We start from the raw sequence: 21,455 nt of genomic DNA, 5'->3' as shown, positions 1-21,455 counted from the left end.
ACAACACACTACTGAAATATCGGAACTGAGTCCTGAAGTAGCTTGAAGGACAGGTGGACGGTCAAGCACCAGCACTGGTTGCTCCTGCTGATGTGAGGTCTGCTAGTCACTACCTATCGTGTGTTTACTCAACCTGGAATGGTCTGGGGGTGCAGGTGGCTCAGTCAGAGGACCCGGCTGTTCTGGCTACTGCTACAAGTCCCTGCTGTAGTGCTAGTGAACGTCTATGGACCGTATATCTACTGTTAGCCCTGGTTAGAAGCTTTCAACTGGGGATGAAAGTAGCTGCTTCTTCTTGGCTAAATTTTACTCCTGGACACATTCAGGCCAACCCAGAGGACAAAGTAATTTTTTTAGCAAAATTGACAGAACAACAAGATATATAATCTTTAAAATAACATAGGTTATCCTCCTTTCGGTCTTTATTTACAGCTCAGAAGTCAAGCTCAATAATGTACTTGGTGACTAAAGTTACAGCTAACCATTTGTCTCAACAGACTGCAACTACCAGGCTAGAGCCCTTCAGATGCACTGAGATCACGAAGTGTATCGTTTCATCCTTTCTCATGTGACAGTATTGCACAGACCCATTTGAGAGCCTGATTATTAAGTATTTTTGAACAAAGCAAAAAGGACATTTCTTTTCATGACACGTGAAAAAAAATATCTCGATTACAAACCATTTTAAATCAAAGTAATAAACAGATAAACTGAAATATGACACAGCACTAAAAATTAAGAGGTAGCAACTTTAGTATATGACGTGCAATGCACCACACAAATGTATCATATCCAGTTGCACAACTCCTCATTTAACCTTCTACTTTTAAATCGAATAAATCAGTCTGCCAGAAGAAAAACAACAGCAAAAATGTGTCTAGTTGGCAAAAGGAAGACCTAACCCAATCACACCCCCTCCAGCGCCAGTCACTGCGTCTCAGTGGCTCAATCTCAGAGCCAGGCTTCAGAGCCATAAGGCTTGGAAAGTCGCCACCATCCTTTTGTCTAATTAAATCTGTTTTATGAGTAAAGAGCAGGGAGCTGAGGGAAAGGCTGCTCCACATGATTAGCCTTTGAGCAGGATTACCAGACCTTCACAATTACAGCAGTCAGGAAATTAGCTCCTGACACAAGGCATTCTGCAAAACACGATATAAATAATTGCCCGATTTACTTTATTTTAAGCAAGAATTTACGTACATCACCCAGAGGTAACATTGGAACTTTTAAGAGTGTCTAAAAATTTCACTAACACTATTAACATTTGTTTTTTGGGGGCATTTATGTGTACACTGCATAATTTCTCCATATATCTTCAATGCTTTTTTGTTAATGTAACTTGAGCTACCAAGGTTCTTATTGATTTTATGGGAAATGCTTTTGGCCGAAGCTAAGCATACTAATACACTTGGCTTTCAGCAGCCCCCTCGCAGCTCGTCTGCTCATATATCAAGCCCTCTGATAATAGAGAATGTTGACCTACTAATCTGTAATAAGCAGAGTGCTTCATTTTAAAGAAATGCATCCTTCATGCTTTTTCCTGTCTGACAACTGGTGTATCAGCAAACTTCACTGAAAGCTGTAAAATGCATTTAAAAATAGGACAATTTTTTTATTTTTTTTTCTGAATATTACTGAAATGTAGCAATAAAATTGTCAGCACTCTCAAAAAAGCAAATATGATCAATCTGTTTAAAAAAACACAATACAAACCTGATATTAAACCGATAAAAAATTGAGTCGCTGCTGCATCGAGAGAAGAGCAATGGCTACATTGCTACAATTGGGAGATTTGTACTTATCAGTTTTTCAAATGGCTGGTTTCAGTGTATTGTCGAGCAGTGTATTGTCAAACAGAGGCTGTGATAACAAGGATGCAGCAGGTCTGCTGTGCTCAGTATTTTCTCTGTGTCTCTATTTTTAAATCCCTCACTAGGTGCATCAAGGGGTTGTCTCTTCCTTGTTGTTGGGCCAACAGTCTGTGGTTGCCAAGTCAACAAGTGAAAACATGATTCACATAGATGGGTTTGTTTTTGAGTTGAGTTTTAAATGTTATATCATTGTTAATTTCATCATTCTTCAATTTTAAAGAAGTGCAATAATAAAACATCAGAAGTCCTTAACGTTTTTGAAGCTCTAGAACTGGCAAAAAAACTCTAAACCTGCCCAATAGTTTTCAGAGACGGATGCTATGGGACCTAGAGGGATATCTATTAACTATGGGTTTTATTCTATAGTGATTATTTATAATATATGTCTATATTTTGATTGTAAACACACTTTTCCTCTCTCAAGGTTACCTTTGTAAAATCTGCTTTTGCTTAAGTAAAACACACACACAAAAATATTGAAAAAATATGCTGAACAATCTGTCAGCGTCTGTAATATTTGCACACATATCAGTTAACTAACTTATAGATTCATGTACAAACATGTTTGCATCTACATGTTCAAATAACTCACTAGGGCTGTTCGATTTTGCCCAAAAATAAAATCTCGATTTTTTTCTCTCAAAATCTGATTTACGATTACGATTACGATTATTTTGTGAATTGACAAAAGGCAAAGAAATGATTTCAAATATGCTGTTTTTTTATTGAACATTTGCCCCATTGGGCTTTAAGTGCAAACTTTGCTCTTATTAAACCAAAAATGAATGAATAAAGTGCAAAACTCTGTAAAATAAGTTGAAAAAAAGTTTTAAAAAATATAATAAAATATAAAGTTTTATCTCTGGAAAAAAAAAAATCAGCAAATCAGCACTTGCAAACATACAGTAAGTTATATTTCCAATTAAATAAAACAAGACATTTTCTAATTAAACTAAACTGGGTCTTTGCATGCTAAATAATAATGCAACCCATGAAGGAGGTAGAGGTGTGTAATGTCAGTCATTACACTTGCTATTCACATTTGCAAGTTTTTTGCAAGGAACACGAGTCGGTCTACTGCATCTGGCTTGAGGGATGCCCGGTGGCGTGTTACAACGCCCCCTCCTACACTAAAGAGCCTCTCCCATGGGGCACTTGTCGCAGGTATTGAGAGGTATTTCCATCAATCATTAATATGGTATCAATCATTAATATGTGTGCAGACAAGGTTAAAAAAAAAAAAAAAAAAAAAGTGAAAAATCGATTTTACGATTTTCACGTTTTAACATCGTTCTAATTACATAATCGCGATTACGATTTAAAATCGATTAATCGAACAGCCCTATAACTCACCATCTCCTATTGCCACTGAAAGGTACCTAACAACAGCTATACTCATTGCTGTCTATGTTTAAGTTAAACCAATATGTAGATAATATAGCTTGTCCAAGTACCAGTCAATAATTTGCCCCTGTAAGATTTGGAAGCTCTGTCAGACATCAAAGCTGCACTGCTGGTCTTTAAGACCAATTCTGACTTATTTCCTCTTTTGTTTTTGTTTTTGCCTTTAAAAAACAACCTATATATAATACCTGACTTTACACAGGTTAAGACATGGAGGAAACGACATAGATAGAATATTGACCTGGAAAAGGTTAGGTGGAAAGGGAAGAAAAAAAAAAGGTGCTTCTTGCAGAGAACATAGGTCTACTATTACAGGGTCCTATTTCCATTATCACACTGACAATTCCCCTTAGGTGAACCACATTCTGTGCACATTTATACTGCCTTGCATTCAGTTAGTTTATAAAAAAGTAAGTGGCTGTAATGGAAGGTCTGAGTCCTCCTTGTTCTTGAATTCGTGGAAAAAAAAGCAGAGGATATTATCAAAACCATTGCTGTCCGAAGCATGATTTGAGGACAGCAAAGAATAAGGCATTCATCCACCACATCTTTAAGGTTTATGATGAGGTATATTCTGAAACATTTTCTGACGCCTGATGGTCGCATGTTCATCTTTGCGAACAATACTCAAGAATAAACACCACAGGAGTACACACTATCATTTTCTTCAGGAAGGAGACAGTTGCCTGTGTCACAGAGATAAAAGGGGCTTTGTTCTGGAAAGCGCAAATTAATCCCAGAATAACAACAAAAGACCTAGTAAAGATGCTGTGTGAAACCAGGAAGAGAACATCATTACCAGTACTGGAGTTGAGGGGGGATGAGGGGGGATGGCATCCCCCCTGAAATAAAAACGGTCAAAATCATCCCCCCTGTAAAACCTCCATCCCCCCTTTCCATCCTTTATGTCATTTCATCAATGAATGTGGTTTTACTGCTATTTCAACATTTAGAGTCATCACCAGAAAAATAACACCAGAAAAATAACTCATTTGACAATTTTCACCTGTTTCAAGTACATTTTCACTTGAAATAAGTAGGAAAATCTGCCAGTGGGACAAGATTTATCTTCTCATTACAAGCAAAAAAATCTTATTCCACTGGCAGATTTTTCTACTTGTTTTAAGTGAAAATTTACTTGAAACAGGTGAAAATAGTTGTTTTTTCCAGTGATGAGTCTTCTTTTAAGTGTAATTAGATTTTTTTTACTAAAATGAGATATTTTAACTAGAAATAAGACAAAGATTTTGAGTTTTTGCAGTGATCCATTTTACTTATCCTGTGAAGGACAGAGGCATATTGATAAGTTCAGAAAACTGTTCTTTATTTTTGTGTTTTGATGTATTTGATGTAAGCCCAGTGGATATTTAAAGCTTACAGAAGGCTACATTTAACTGCTGCTATGTCATTCTTGCAGTGTTTCTGCAGGTGTTTTGGTCAGTCATTATATTATTTGTAATCAGCACAAACTACGGTGTAAACCGGAGTCAAGTTCTCTCGTCTGATTTATGTCTGACCTGGCAATAAAGCTTTTTTCTGATTCTGAGATTCTGATTCTAATTCTATCTGTCCCCATATGATAAAATCCACCATCCCCCCTGATTTTTTTTTTACAACTCGAGTACTGATCATTACTGACCGTAAAACCCCATCTGACACTTCAAGAGGAGAAAAGCCACATAGCAAGTGAAAACCACTGCTCCAAAACCACCATAAAAAAAAGCCACATTACAGTTTGCGGTTAAACATGGGGACAAATAACCATGTTTTTGGAAGCTTTTGCCTGTGGTCTGACTAGACAAACATCATAGTATTTGTTTTTATGATCATTGTTATGTGTGAATGAAAAGGATGGAATCTTGCGGGCTTCAGAATACTATTTCAACTGTCATGTTTGGGGCTAGCATCACCTTGTGGAGCTCTTTTACTGTAGGCTGGACGGTGTACTTCACTAAAATGACAAGCATTATGAGGAAATAAGAATTCATGTATAAACTAAAGCAAGGTATCAGACAACAAGTTAAAATATCTTTCAAATGAACATTTTAACATGTATTCCAGATAGCAGTAATGTCAAGTATTTCTCTAAATGAGTTGTAATTTGGCTTATGCATTACAAATATTAGTGTATTAGAGAGTCTATCACACAAATCTCTGATCAGAATCCGATGGGATATTTGCAATAAAAACCATTTAAAGGCATACATTTCAGGAATGAACCAATGTCCCAGCAAGATATTGTGGAAAGCTTGTACGCATATGGATGACTGAATAAATGTTTGAGGCAAGTTAAGCTATTAAAAGAATTCTTGTTATATTCTCAAATTCCACAATGTAATATGAAACTTTTAAGTAGTACCGGTGTGGTGTGTGCTTTTTTTTTGTTTGTTTGGAGGGGCATGGCTAACCAGGTGGCTCAGGAGCTGGCAGCTGCAAACCTGTTCCTGATCATGGTTAAAGCTGCTTATAAAACGCTGGTCCTTGGTGTGCTTGCTCCCAGATTGTAACCACTTTTGGTAGATTTTCCCCTATTCATTTTAGGGAAACTCAAACACTCTTGTTTCGTCTCTCCAAGCTTCCCAGTGTTCCTTTTTTCATCCGCAGCTCTTCTGACATGATTTTTCCAGCCTCTCTGCCTCCCACTATTTGCTGCCTGCACTGCCAGCCCTGCAAAGTGTCTATCCTCACTCCAACAGTGCCTCAGCTCATCACTATGCCAGCCCAGGCCAGAAACTCACCAGCCCACCGGTGGAACCCCTTGCCTCCCTTACCTCACCTACCTGGATCATCTAAATAAATCAATTTTCACTTTCTTACTTCTGTCTCAGCATTTGGGTCCTAATCTAAGCCCACACATCACAACTGGGATATCCTTTATTAAAGATGAGCAAACATTTGAGTGCAGCTGAATACAGGGAATTAGATGCAACACTGGAGGAGCCGAGCACAATGTAGTGATTGAATAAAGCAGGAACTCAAGTATCTTAATGCTGCGTACATGGACATTAAAATGCATGGAACTCTATATATCAACACTAAACAAAAGTACCTTCAACAAGAACTCTATGGGACTTTGGAAAACAACTCTAGAGAACAATTCAAAGCCATTTTCAAAGGTTACTCTCAAGTATGATATATACCGAGGAGAGCATCTGTGTCTACTGTTTTTCCACATTGACCTGAGCCCCCTCAGCCTGATAATCAACAAGCCTGGATACAGATAACATTTCTAAAGTGCAAGAGTGATCAGCCACTTCCTCTTGAAGGATGGAGTCAAACTGTATGCCTGACTCACTGTGTCACGGTAGGGAGACGGGTGCCATGGAAACGTGTCTTAGCCACTTTCCCTGTTTCACCGGTGCTTTTCCAGACTATTGAAAGGGCTATATTTCACAGAGTCATGTCAAGAAACCCCCCTAAATAGCCCTTGCCTTGTCTTTTATCAGCAGTCAAAACTCCTCTGGATCATACAGTTACTTTTTGACACATTAAAACCATTAAGATGAGAGCTAATTACTCGAAAGCTAAAAAGAAGAAAGATATACGTTTTAAGCCAAAAATATAGTCACATTTTAAGAACTGACTAAAGGATTTAGAGGAAATGTCTTGTCAGTCAGACACAAAGCTCTAGTCAGCATTGCACACGTGTGCCCTACTTTATCAGACAACAGTCACTCACAAGCCTCTAATGGCAACAGCTGAAGCAGAAAAGGCAGAGGGGAGAAGCAGAATTGATGCTAGCACTACCAAGGCCTGAAGCAACATCCTTCCCTTTCAAACCTTATAATCCTTTTTTTTCTGGGAGAAAAAGGAAAAAGATAGTAACTTCTGAAAAAATCCATACACATTCATGAAAGAACTGACATACATAAAGCAGGCATAGGGTAGCAGTAATTATGGCAACTCTTTTTATCCAGTTCTGTTGAGGCTAGGCTACTCTTGTTCTCCGAAGTGACATACAACTACTCTGTACACACAGCAGCAATGTCCTTCCTCATCCCACTTTTATACTTGGGCTGTCTCACTCCTCTGATGTCAACAACAAAATGTGAGCAGTGCAATTTCGACTTAGAATACCATCTGGTGTTGGTTCCCCATACAAATGCGTGACTCGGGCTGAATGTGTTGAGTCCCCATGTGTCAGTGTGAAAACTAACAGGTAGAAATGAAGAACAAAAGCTGCACTAAAGAGATAAATGTTACTTCTGAGTAAGTGGGAGAGTATTTCTTTTTCTCTTATAGATTACTTTTAGCTTCAAATATTACTCTGACTTTAAAAGAAACCAGGAACATAGGGAAGCGGGTCAAATTGTTTTAATATACGTCTCTGTTAAATCTTTTATAACTGGCAAATCAAGATAAAGTACTTTGGATACTGTTAGCAGCTCAGACAAAGAAAAAAAAACTAATACAAGAAGGGGTATATTAATGTACCTGACATGGAGTGATGAAAAGTGTACAATGCAGTAATGCATCATACATTAGCTGAATGTTTAGAGTTGCAAAACAGATGCTTGAGTAATATTGATACCCAGATGCAATGAAGAGGAGATGGATGAATTACAGGGAGCCACTTCTCTCTGACAGAGCAGATAGCCTTAAATGTCTGGTACAAATGTATCGCACCGTGTTGTGATGGACCTAATCATTTTCACCTCTGCTTATTGGTGTAACAGAGGACTTTGCCATCTCAAATCTCTCACGGGGTTTGGTGATTCCCTGGTCCCTGTCTCATGTGGCAGCAGATCCCATCTCACTAATGCTGTTGCACAATCCTCAATCATTGCTTTAATACATTTTCAGTGTTGTCAGTCTGCCAAATGGTTATGTAACAAACTCTGGCCTGCCCAGCTGAAGGAAATCCACAACAGTCAGCAACCATGCAGCCTGTTATTGGGTATGTTTTCAGAGACCTCTTAATGTTTTTTTATTAATTCAAGGATTAAGAAGGATTAAGTTAGATGCACGTGCTGTTCAAAGTCAAAGTGTGACATCAATTTCAATGATGTGTCCATCTTATATCTGCTGCAGGCTCTATCTAATACTCCACCACACTTATAAGTCACGTACTTTGTCATTCAAACAGAGAAACGTGCAGCATCATTTGTCCTCTGTTTAAAACAGGAATAAAAGGCTGTATGACAGTCACTCTTCATGGTAGCTACTAAAGAGTGGAAATTTAAAGGTTTCACACACAAATTTGCAAGAAAATACTGATACTAAGCAAACTATGCTCTTGATGAAGTATTTTTAAATGAACATTCAGAATCTGCAATAATAGCAATCTCATACTCAGATGTCTATGTGGCATGTGCAAGCAGACAGAGCTCTTATGTTTCCTATTATGGGACATACAGCTTTACTTTTGACAAGAAATTAAATTATGGACCAATAGAGCTGACTCTGGTGTTCAAAATATGCTTGAGATGACAAAGCTGCAAGGAGATTATTACAGATGAGCCATTATAAATCCCTGATATTCCAAAAATGTCATGTTGTGCATTCTGGAACTTTCACTTTCCTTCACTGTGTTATATATCTTTATCAGCAGGTAAAAGCCCTGTAGACTAATGAAGCACAAATAATACAACAAATCCAGTTATTCTGTCCCAGGAAAATCACTGCTCCTCAAATGCATTAGTCGTAGTAGTAGTATGCGCTTTTTTCATGTAACAACATCAACATGTAGCATATTTGAACAATGTCAGCCTAGGGGTTAGTTAGGTGGACTTCAGACAAAACAATACTCAGCCGTACTTCACTTTGTTCGCTTCACTAGCCAAAACAGGACTAACCTTATACAGGCACCAAAAAAATATGTTTTAGGCAGGAGATGCTTAAAAAACGATGCTGCATGAATATACAATTTAAGAGGAATGATGACCGATGATAATTATGATCTGTTATTTTACATTGTCCATTCATTGGTTTCATTTAGTCCCTAACCAACATTAGCAACACACAATATGCACCAAAGGGATTACTATCATACACTTTTGGTGCATTAGACCAATTGTAGCAACAGTACACAAAGAGAATGTAAACGCTGTATTCCTTATTCTCTGCATGGTGTAAAAAAGAGTCATACAAACAAATGGATATCCAACTCAATGAGAGTGAAAAACATGCTTTTTTTTCAAGGCAAAATGTGACATTTGTTGCACTTACCGCTTCTGTGTGAGGCATGGGGTTAAATCCACAAAGGTTGCAGACGATGCTCTTGCATTCTGTACAGGTGCTGTAATTGGGCGGATCCTTGGAGCCCATGTTCAGTTCAACTTTACAGAGTGGACATGTGGACAGAACTGTCTTAGGAGTGACCTTTACTCCCTCTGTGGATTTTATAGTCTCCGGTAAAACTTTCTCTACTTTTTCCTGTGCTGGAGCTGGAGCTGGAGCAGGGGCAGGAGCAGGAGCTGGAGCAGGAGCTTGAGCTGGGGCAGGGGCTGGGGCTGGGGCTGGGGCTGGAGTTGGAGCTGGAGCTGGGGCATGAGCTGGAGCTGGAGCTGGAGCTGGAGCAGGGGCAGTGGCAGGAGCTGGGGCTGGGACAGGAGCAGGAGAAGGAGCAGGAGCTGGGGCTGGGGCATGAGCAGGAGCTGGAGCTGGAGCTGGAGCTGGAGCAGGGGCAGGGGCAGTAGCAGGAGCTGGAGCTGGAGCTGGAGCAGGGGCAGGGGCAGTAGCAGGAGCTGGGGCTGGGACAGGAGCAGGAGCAGGAGCTGGGGCTGGGGCATGAGCTGGAGCAGGAACTGGAGCAGGGGCAGGAGTAGGGGCAGAGGCAGGGGCTGGGACAGAAGCTGGAGCTGGAGCAGGAGCAGGAGCGGGAGCAGGTTTCACCTGCTGAAACGTAGCAGGTGGCTTGGTATCCTTTACAGGAGCTATCTTTGCAGGAGACACTGGAGGTGTAGCTTTAGACGAGATAGGTGCTGTTGTGGACATCTTCCTTTGAGTAGGAGGTGTAATTTTTGGTTCATCCTGAACGGCTGAAGTTATCAATGTAGATGCAGAACTTAAAAAAGAAGAACCAAAACCAAACATCTTCCCAGTCACTGATTCAGCAGGCTTTGCTGCTGCAGGTTGTGTTTTAGGACCACCAAAGCCAAAGAAGCCTCCAGACTCCTGCTTAGTAGGCCGGGCTGCAGCTGGAGTGGGTTTGACAGGTTGGGTCACGGATTGTTGTGGCTGTTTTGGCAATTTGCCAGTTTCTTGTTTTGCGAGGCCTAGCTTTACGTCTGCTTTTGCTGTAGAAACCTCTACTGCTGGCTGTTTTCCAGCCAGTTCCTGCTGGCCAGCCATGTCTCTGCCTTGTACTTGTTCAGTACTTGCAACCACAGGAACCTTTTGCATAGAACCTTTGGCCTCAAGTGTCAGAGGTTCTTTTTTGTCTAAAGCAGGTTGTGTGGCTTCTTTTTTGTTGTCCTTGTCTTGTGTAGGCTTCTCTTTCTGATCAGAGGAAGGTTCAGGAACTTTGCTTGGCAAAGCCTGTGGAGTGGACTCAGAAGCTTCCAGTGCTCTCTTCACCTGGCAATTTAGACAAAGCCATTCCTTTACCTGAAAGAAGTGCAGTGAAACTAACAGTTATTGAAAAGGAAGCCATATCACATTGCTTCGATAGATACATTAGAAGTGATGATTTTAACAGGCGAACTGAAGAATATTTCCATTGCTATTAATGGGGAGTGCAGAGGGTAATGTCAAAATTGCATGTATTCATTCATAAAAATATTTGCATATATTTATACAATGTTATATTGTTATATTTATATCATTTTATTAAATTCAACAGTTAACAAACTCCTATGATAAATGGCAATAGTGGAGATTTCTATTTTTGAAGTGATCACAACATAAAAACAAATTAGAACAAAGATTAGTCTTGCTGGGACAAAGACATACCTCAGATATATTTGGAAGTGAATCAAATCCACACTGGTTGCAGACAGTAACCTTGCATCCTGTGCAAGCGTTGTAGTTGGGAGGATCTTTAGTGCCCATGTTGAGTTTGATTTTACAAAGTGGACAGGTGGCCTCATCTGTCTTAGAAGCACGTTCAGTTTCTGCCAGTACTTTAGGGGGCTCTGGTGGTATCTTCTCCACTTTGATTTGTTGAGCTGAAGGAACCTTATCCTGTGGTGTTTTTTCTGGTTTCTTCTCCTCTGTTTTCTGCACAGAAGTTGGTTTGGCATCTTTGGCTGGTGTTCTTTTTGGAGAAGCTGTCGGTGTAGTTTTGGGAGTGACTTTGTCTGTAGTGGACATCTTTCGTGGAGTTGGCGGTGTAGATTTAGGTTCATCCTGGACAGCCGAGGATATCATAGTGGATGCAGAGCTTAAGAAAGATGACCCAAAGCCAAACATCTTTCCCGTCACAGACTCTCCAGATTTTGTTGCTGTAGGCTGTGGTTTACTGCCACCAAAACCAAAGAAGCCTCCTGACTCCTGTTTTGCAGACTGAACTGATGGTGGTACAGATTTCGCTGGAGAAGTCCCAGTTTTTGGAGGCTGTTTTGGGAGTGACTTTCCTGCTTCCACGTGTGATGGAGGAGCAGATTTAACAGACGTGGTAATAGCTTCTGGAGATCGTTTTATGGACTGCTTTTCTGCTTCTGCTGGAGCTGGTGGAGCAGGCTGAGAGGAAGCATTTATGGGAACTTTTTGAGTTTCTTGCTGGGGTAAATCTGATTCACTTTTGGTAATCCCTAAAGCTGTTTTTTGTGAAGCTGGTGAAATGTCAGTCTTTGTGACAATTGGTGAAACATTTTTTTCAGGCACAGAAGGGACTGAAGCCGTAACTGTCTTTGCTGGTGCACTGCCTGCAGGAGATTCTGTTTCTTTGACTGTAGTTATGTCAGCAAGCTGATTACTGAGTTCGGCTGGCTTATGAATGTCTTCCTGCGAGGCTGGAATCTGGTTTTCTTTCTCCTGTATAGGGGCTGGGATCTCTTTGCTTGGTGAAGGCTGTGGTTTTATCATTGGGAGGCCAGGAGGTTCAGAAGCCCCAAGTGCTCTCTTCATCTGGCAATCAAGACACAGCCACTCCTTTACCTGAAAAACAAAGATAAGATATGACTGCATCATGAGTTGTTTATGATGAACTCTCAATATGTACTTTGAGCGGTTGGTGTACATTAACTTGTAGTAAATGTACACAAGTGCAGAGAAATTAAATAATGGACTAATATAAATACAGAGTTGATTGATTAGCTTGGTTGTATTCTGACCAAAAGGCGTAATGAGAGTAATAACTGTACATGAGGTGAATCACATTATTTTTATCATACCTGTGCTAGGTTAGACATTGGACTAAATCCACACTTGTTACAGACAGTGGTTTTGCAGTCAGTGCAGGTGTTGAAGTTCAGGGGAGTTTTAGGGTCAATGGTAAGTTCCACCTTACAAAGTGGACAAGTAGACTGATCCACTTTGGGTGCAGTTTGGGGAGTTGCTGGTTTTTCCAGGTCAAGTGAACTTTTATCAACTTCAGTCTGCCCCAGTAGAGGTTTAGTGTCCTTAGGTTGGTCTGTATTTTTCACTAAATGGACTTTCTGCATGACATTAGCTTTGACCTCTCCAACTGAAGTCTTCCTTGGAAAAACTTGAGAGCTGGACTTGACAGCTGGAGAAGTCTGTGGTTCCGACTTCTTGTCAGACACTTGCGGCGCAGACATTTTGCGAGCGCTGGACATTATGTGCGTATCCTCCTGAGCTGCAGATGTTATCAGAGTAGACGCTGAGTTAAAGAGAGACGAGCCAAATCCCATCATCTTTCCAGTCACCATTTCAGTTGTTTTTGAGGCAACACGCTGAGATTTGGGACTGCCAAAGCCAAAGAAACTTCCTGATTCCTGATTTTCTGACTGTACTGGCGGTGGACCACTTTCAACTGGGTGTGAGTCTTTGTTTAGGGCTTTCTGGGGCTGTACATCATCCAACAATTTGACAGCTTGATCGACTGATTTTTGAGCTGTCTCAGTAGTTTCTTCTTTCTTTTCTGATACAACTTTAGATGGATCAAAACTTGGGGGCTTTTCCTTTTGATCTGAAGTTTCAGAATCCATCACAGGAGGAGCTGGAGCAGGCATTGATTGTTTGTGGTCTGAAACAACAGGTCGCATCTCTTTGCTCTGAGGTGCGGAGGAGGCTGGAACATCCTCTGCAGATGGCATGCTGGATTTCTCCTCTTTTGTTGCGCCTGGAACAGCAGCTGTAGTGTCTTTCACAGCTGGTGTTGCGGTAGTTGTTTTTGAAATATCCATTTTCTTTTGTGTCGTATCCTGTGTTGCACTGTCCTGAATTTTCTCCACAGTTGCAGCTTCTTGAGTGGAAATAACTTTCTTTTGATTGTCCTTGGCATCTTTTTGGGAAGAGCTGGGTGGGGATACTTTGCTGAGTGACAGCTGAGGTTTCATCAGTGGAGGCTGTCCTAATTCAGCCGCTGCAAGCGCTCTTTGCATCTGACACGTCAGGCATAACCACTCGTTAATCTGTCAGGAAAACCATATTATTGTGACTAATCAACAGATTTTAAGCACAGAATAGCACAATAAAATACACTTTCCTATATTTTATATGAAAGTAAATTGCTCTGTTATGAAACTAACATACTATCACGAAAAATGATGTATTTGTATAATCATATGGTATGAAATATACATCATGCAAATATCCTGAGTGGATTTCACTTACCTCTGTCTTGTTTGGCATGGGGTTAAACCCACACTGGTTACAGACTGTGTTCTTGCACTCCGTGCAGGTATTGTAATTAGGGTGGTCCTTGGATCCCATATTGAGTTCGGCCTTACAGAGTGGACAGGTGGCCTGGCCTGGTTTGACACCAACTTGGGAGGTTTCAACAGGCTTTTGAGGAACGATGTCCACTTTGGCCTGTTCCACTGCATGTATCTTTGCCTGTTGAAGTTGTTCCTGCTTCTTCGTCTCCTGGTTGGCAGGTGATTTAATTTCTTTTGCAGGTGACATCTTTGGAGAAACTGGTGGAGTGGTCTTGGGCTGGTCCTGAACGGCTGAGGTAATCAAAGTGGATGCAGAGCTGAAAATGGAGGAACCAAAGCCAAACATTTTTCCACCCACAGAGTCTCCTGCCTTCGAAACCTCGGGCTGAGCTTTGCTACCACCAAAACCGAAAAAGCCTCCGGACTCTTTCTGTGGAGGTGCAGATGCGTTGCTCTGCTTACGTTCAGCTTGCCTTGGCTGGACTGGTGATTTCTCGGAACCTGATGCTTTTCGGGAATCCTGTGCTTTTTTCTGATCAGGAGCTGGGCTGGCCTGTTGCTGAACCACTGTGTTGTTAGCATCATCTAGCACAGATGCCTGTGGAGTTGCAGAGACTTTCCTCTGGCGTGAGTGTGATACTGATGATTCCTTCATTTCTGGCTCAGCTGGGCTGCTGATGTCTGTCCTTTGGGATTTCCCAGGTGCCTGAGTTTTGAGAGATGTGACTCCAGGAGGATGTGTTACTCCAACAGCCCGCTGCATCTGGCAGGTAAGACACAACCACTCCTTCACCTAAAATAGGAAAAAAAATTTAAAAAAAGTTCAGCCAATTACTCAAAGTCCAACTGTGTATAGTTAAACTTCTATTTTATACATATTTTGAATCCAGTACAAGAAATTAAAAAAAGATGTATAACTTTAACATTTTGTTAGTAAAAGAAATACCATGGATATGCAAATAAAAGACAATGTTAATTAAAGCTGCAAGCAGCGATGAACGGGCCCTCGCACTAACGGCCACCGCCCCCCATAAGCATATCAGAAATGACACCACCCACGACTTTCTATGTCAAACCATGCAAAGGTTATAGCAGAAAAAAGGGACAACCAATCAGAAGAAGGGGCGGGGCTAATTCAGGCCAATGAAGGTCAAGGACTCCATACAGAATCTGATAACACCACCCACGACTCTCTATGTCAAACCATTCAAAAGTTGTAGCAGGAAATAGGGAAAACCAATCAAAAGAAGAGGCGGGGCTAATTTGCACCAATTATGGTCAAGGACTCAATACCGAGTCCCATGACACCACCCACGACTCTTTATGTCAAACCATTCAAAAGTTATGGCAGAGAAAAGTATTCTAGGGGGCGCTGTTGAGCCGTTAGGCCACGCCCATTAATGCAAACCATGAAATATCAAATTTATCGCCAGGCCTGGCTTGCATGCAAAATTTGGTGACTTTTGGAGAACTATCAAATATGGACCAAACAGATGAAGGGGGGGTGCGCTTTTTGGCGTCTAGCGTCGCCACGGAAACACTTTTGAAAGAGAAAAGTAATGCGCCTAGTCGGAGGGTGGAGACGCACATTTTGATGTATAACACACCTGGATGCACGTTACGGTTGGGGCCGTATTAATTGCCGAAGGAATGGCATAAATTGCGCCAAAATTACACGATTAATTCAAAATGGCCGACCTCCTGTTCGGTTTCGGCCATGGCGCCAAGAGACTTTTCTTTAAGTTGCGCCATGATACACGTGTGTACCGATTTTCGTGCATGTACGTCAAACCGTATTGTGGGGCTTGAGGCACAAAGTTTTCCGGGGGGCGCTGTTGAGCCATTTTGCCACGCCCATTAATGCAAACCATGAAATATCAAATTTATCGCCAGGCCTGGCTTGCATGCAAAAATTGGTGACTTTTGGAGAACTATCAAATATGGACCAATCAGATGAAGGGGGGCGCGCTTTTTGGCGTCAAGCGTCACCACGGTAACACTTTTGAAAGAGAAAAGTAATGCGCATAGTCGCAGGATGGAGACGCACATTTGGATGTATAACACATCTAGGTTCACGATTTGGTTCGGGCCGTATTAATTCTCAAAGGAATGGCATATATTGCTCCAAAATTATGTGATTAATTCAGAATGTTCAAAATGGCCGACTTCCTGTTTGGTTTCGGCCATGGCGCCAAGAGACTTTTCTTTAAGTTGCGACATGATACAGGTGTGTACCAATTTTCGTTCATGTACGTCAAACCGTATTATGGGGCTTGAGGCACAAAGTTTTTTCTGTCTGAACCAATCGGATGAAGGGTGGGCGCACTTTTTGGCGTCTAGCGTCGCCACGGTAACGCTTTTGAAAGAGAAAAGTAATGCGTTGTGTCGGAGGATGGAGACGCACATTTTGATATATAACACACCTGGGTGCACGTTACGGTTCGGGCCGTATTAACTGAAGAAGGAATGGCATAAATTTCGCCAAAATGACACGATTAATTCAAAATGGCTGACTTCCTGTTCGGTTTCGGCCATGGCGCCAAGAGACTTTTCTTTAAGTCACGACATGATACAGGTGTGTACCGATTTTCGTGCATGTACATCAAACCGTATTGTGGGGCTTGGGGCACAAAGTTTTCCGGGCGGCGCTGTTGAACCATTTTGCCATTTTTGGCACGTTTAGGGGGCAAAAAGGCCCTCCTTTCATCAGAAGAAAGAAAAAAGAAAGAAAAAAGAAAGAAAGAAAGAAAAAAAAATCCTACAGATACAATAGGGCCTTCGCACTGAAGGTGCTCGGGCCCTAATAATGTTCTTTCTCTTCTCTTACCTGTGTTTCATTTGGTATAGGGTTAAATCCACACTGGTTACAGACGGCGTTCTTGCATTCAGTGCAGGTGCTGTAATTGGGTGTGTCCTTGGAGCCTACGTTGAGTTTTACTTTACAGAGTGGACATGACTGATCTGGATTGATGGTTGCTTGGGGAGCTGTTTCAGGCTTTGGAGGCTCTGATGGCACTGTGTCTACTTTAGCCTGCCCTGGTGGAGATGTCTTTGTCTGCAAGGATGGGTCTGTTTTCTGAAGCTGATCTGGTGTCTTATTAGCTGGTGGCTTGATCACACCACCTTTTGGCTGTACAGCTGGTTGCCCCTTTGCTTGCTGTGGTTGCTCTGGTTTCTTCTCTTGTTCTGCTTTTTGGACAGTAGGGGATTTGGACTCCCTGGCAGGGGTCATCTTGGGAGAAACTGGTGGAGTAGTCTTTGGCTGGTCGATGACAGCTGAGGTTATTAAAGTGGATGCAGAGCTAAAAATGGAAGAGCTAAAGCCTAACATCTTCCCACTTACTGACTCTGCCGCTTTTGAACCTTCAGACTGAGGTTTAGAATCACCAAAGCCAAAGAAGCCTCCAGATTCTTGCTGTTTTGCATTACTCGGCTTACGTCCAGGTTGGCTTGGTTGATCAGGCAGTTTCTCCTGATCTGTTTTTGAATTTTCTTGCCCTGTTTTTTGATCAAGGATAGGTTGCTTCATTAGTGCAGCTTCAGGTTTGCTTGAGGGTGTTGATTGTTTTCTCTGTGGAGAGACTGATATCTCCTTCTGTTTTTCACCAGGGTTTGGACTGCCTATCTTTTGAGGAGCAGTTGGTTTGGAATCATCTTTCGGCTGAACTGGAGTGGAAGCCTGAACTCTTTTGGGAGATATTGGGGACTTCATAGTAGGAGGAACTGGGGACTCAGATGGCCCAACAGCTCTTTTCATCTGACATGTGAGACATAGCCACTCCTTTACCTAAAATAGGAAAAAAAAAATTAAAAAAAGTTCAGCCAATTACTCAAAGTCCAACTGTGTATAGTTAAACTTCTATTTTATACATATTTTGAATCCAGTACAAGAAATAAAAAAAGATGTAAAACTTTAACATTTTGTTAGTAAAAGAAATACCATGGATATGCAAATAAAAGATAATGTTAATAATGTTCTTTCTCTTCTCTTACCTCTGTTTCATTTGGTATAGGGTTAAATCCACACTGGTTACAGACGGCGTTCTTGCATTCAGTGCAGGTGCTGTAATTGGGTGTGTCCTTGGAGCCTACGTTGAGTTTTACTTTACAGAGTGGACATGACTGATCTGGATTGATGGTTGCTTGGGGAGCTGTTTCAGGCTTTGGAGGCTCTGATGGCACTGTGTCTACTTTAGCCTGCCCTGGTGGAGATGTCTTTGTCTGCAAGGATGGGTCTGTTTTCTGAAGCTGATCTGGTGTCTTATTAGCTGGTGGCTTGATCACACCACCTTCTGGCTGTACAGCTGGTTGCCCCTTTGCTTGCTGTGGTTGCTCTGGTTTCTTCTCCTGTTCTGCTTTTTGGACAGTAGGGGATTTGGACTCCCTGGCAGGGGTCATCTTGGGAGAAACTGGTGGAGTAGTCTTTGGCTGGTCGATGACAGCTGAGGTTATTAAAGTGGATGCAGAGCTAAAAATGGAAGAGCTAAAGCCTAACATCTTCCCACTTACTGACTCTGCCGCTTTTGCACCTTCAGACTGAGGTTTAGAATCGCCAAAGCCAAAGAAGCCTCCAGATTCTTGAGGTTTTGCATTACTCGGCTTACGTCCAGGTTGGCTTGGTTGATCAGGCAGTTTCTCCTGATCTGTTTTTGAATTTTCTTGCCCTGTTTTTTGATCAAGGATAGGTGGCTTCATTAGTGCAGCTTCAGGTTTGCTTGAGGGTGTTGATTGTTTTCTCTGTTGAGAGATGGATATCTCCTTCTGTTTTTCACCGGGGTTTGGATTGCCTATCTTTTGAGGAGCAGTTGGTTTGGAATCATCTTTCGGCTGAACTGGAGTGGAAGCCTGAACTCTTTTGGGTGATATTTGGGACTTCATAGTAGGAGGAACTGAAGACTCAGGTGGCCCAACAGCTCTTTTCATCTGACATGTGAGACATAGCCACTCCTTTACCTAAAATACAACAAACCCACAGTCATAAGTTGCTTTATAATTATAGATTAAATGAATAAAAACATTGAAATCATACTGCTAATAGTAGTAATAGAATGCTGGATTCTTGTACTTACCTCTCCCATAGGCATGGGGTTGAATCCACATTGGTTACAAACAACAGTCTTGCACTCAGTGCAGGTGTTGTAGTTGGGAGGGTTCTTGGAGCCGATATTCATCTCAACTTTACACAGTGGACAGCTGGTCTGATCTGCCCCAGGACCCGTTTTGGAAACTGTTGCTACCTTTGATGGTTGTGGCGGAGCTACATCCACTTTGTTTTTTTGGGATTGATCTGATATCTTTTCCTGCTCTGGTTTCTGTTGAACAGTTTTTGGCTCCCTTGCTGGTGACATTTTGGGAGAAACTGTTGGTGTAGTTTTTGGAGAGATTTTGGACAGAGCAGACATCTTGGGAGAGACCTGTGCTGGTGCAGACATCTTACGAGAGCTTGGTGGTGTCGTCCGTGACTCATCCTGAACAGCAGATGATATCAAATTGGATGCTGAACTGAAAATGGAAGAACCAAATCCAAACATTTTTCCACCCAGAGAGTCTGTTGTCTTTGAAACATCAGGGCCTGTTTTAGGACCACTCACGGCAAGAGGTTTTACCGACTCTTTCTGTGCATCTGCCATGGTCTTGCTGGGTTTTGGTCCAAGTTGACTTGCCTGATCAGGTGGTGGCCTCTGATTATTCAGGGGAGTTTTCTGACCAGGAGTTGCGCTGGCCTGTACTTCACCTTCTGGTTCTTTAACAGCTTGCTGTTTTGCATTACTCTGCGTACGTCCAGGTTGGCTTGGTTGATCAGGCAGTTTCTCCTGATCTGTTTTTGAATTTTCTTGCCCTGTTTTTTGATCAAGGATAGGTTGCTTCATTAGTGCAGCTTCAGGTTTGCTTGAGGGTGTTGATTGTTTTCTCTGTGGAGAGACTGATATCTCCTTCTGTTTTTCACCAGGGTTTGGATTGCCTAACTTTTGAGGAGCAGTTGGTTTGGAATCATCTTTCGGCTGAACTGGAGTGGAAGCCTGAAGTTTTTTGGGAGATATTTGGGACTTCATATCAGGAGGAACTGAAGACTCAGGTGGCCCAACAGCTCTTTTCATCTGACATGTGAGACATAGCCACTCCTTTACCTAAAATACAACAAACCCACAGCCATAAGTTGCTTTATATAAAAATTAAATGAATAAAAACAAAAATCCAGAAAGGAAATAATAAAGAGATTATATATCAATTGAAAACATACTGCTAATAGTAGTAATAGAATACTGGATTCTTGTACTTACCTCTCCCATAGGCATGGGGTTGAATCCACATTGGTTACAAACTACAGTCTTGCACTCAGTGCAGGTGTTGTAGTTGGGAGGGTTCTTGGAGCCGATATTTATCTCAACTTTACACAGTGGACAGCTGGTCTGATCTGCCCCAGGGCCCGTTTTGGAAACTGTTGCTACCTTTGATGGTTGTGGCGGAGCTACATCCACTTTGTTCTTTTGGGATTGATCTGGTGTCTTTTCCTGCTCTGGCTGAGGAACAGTTTTTGGCTCCCTTGCTGGTGACATTTTGGGAGAAACTGTTGGTGTAGTTTTTGGAGAGATTTTGGACAAAACAGACATCTTGGGAGAGACCTGTGCTGGTGCAGACATCTTACGAGAGCTTGGTGGTGTCGTCCGTGACTCATCCTGAGCAGCAGATGATATCAAATTGGATGCTGAACTGAAAATGGAAGAACCAAATCCAAACATCTTTCCACCCAGAGAGTCTGTTGTCTTTGAAACATCAGGGCCTGTTTTAGGACCACTCACGCCAAGAGGTTTTACTGACTCTTTCTGTGCATCTGCCGTGACCTTGCTGGGTTTTAGTCCAAGTTGACTTGCCTGATCAGGTGGTGGCCTCTGATTATTCAGGGGAGTTTTCTGACCGAGAGTTGCGCTGGCCTGTACTTCACCTTCTGGTTCTTTAACAGCTTGCTGTTTTGCATTACTCTGCTTACGTCCAGGTTGGTTTGGTTGATCAGGCAGTTTCTCCTGATCTGCTTTTGAATTTTCTTGCCCTGTTTTTTGATCAAGGATAGGTTGCTTCATTAGTGCAGCTTCAGGTTTGCTTGAGGGTGTTGATTGTTTTCTCTGTGGAGAGATGGATATCTCCTTCTGTTTTTCACCAGGGTTTGGACTGCCTATCTTTTGAGGAGCAGTTGGTTTGGAATCATCTTTCGGCTGAACTGGAATGGAAGCCTGAACTCTTTTGGGTGATATTTGGGACTTCATATCAGGAGGAACTGAAGACTCAGGTGGCCCAACAGCTCTTTTCATCTGACATGTGAGACATAGCCACTCCTTTACCTAAAATACAACAAACCCACAGTCATAAGTTGCTTTATATTATAAATTAAATGAAGAAAAACCAAAATCCAGAAAGGAAATAATAAAGACATTATATATCAATTGAAATCATACTGCTA

The 21,455-nt window shown here is 41.7% G+C and overlaps 1 protein-coding gene across 1 annotated transcript in view; it reads right to left on the bottom strand.

The window, feature by feature from the left end:
* pclob (piccolo presynaptic cytomatrix protein b) overlaps positions 1-21,455 on the bottom strand; it is a 75,409-nt gene that overhangs the window by 42,330 nt on the left and 11,624 nt on the right. The window contains exons 8-16 of the mRNA XM_061722790.1: positions 20,281-21,336; positions 19,069-20,127; positions 17,993-18,952; positions 16,827-17,786; positions 13,956-14,792; positions 12,551-13,753; positions 11,169-12,314; positions 9,812-10,823; positions 9,444-9,691 (exon numbers count right to left, since the gene is read on the bottom strand). Coding sequence (XP_061578774.1) covers positions 9,444-9,691; positions 9,812-10,823; positions 11,169-12,314; positions 12,551-13,753; positions 13,956-14,792; positions 16,827-17,786; positions 17,993-18,952; positions 19,069-20,127; positions 20,281-21,336 — 8,481 coding nt within the window. The remainder of the gene's footprint in view (positions 1-9,443; positions 9,692-9,811; positions 10,824-11,168; positions 12,315-12,550; positions 13,754-13,955; positions 14,793-16,826; positions 17,787-17,992; positions 18,953-19,068; positions 20,128-20,280; positions 21,337-21,455) is intronic.

Source organism: Cololabis saira, chromosome 5 (assembly GCF_033807715.1).
Source record: "Cololabis saira isolate AMF1-May2022 chromosome 5, fColSai1.1, whole genome shotgun sequence".
In the NCBI taxonomy this organism is placed as follows: Eukaryota; Metazoa; Chordata; class Actinopteri; order Beloniformes; family Belonidae; genus Cololabis; species Cololabis saira.
The sequence above is the reverse complement of the archived record's forward strand: the minus strand, read 5'-3'. Positions and strand labels throughout refer to the sequence as shown.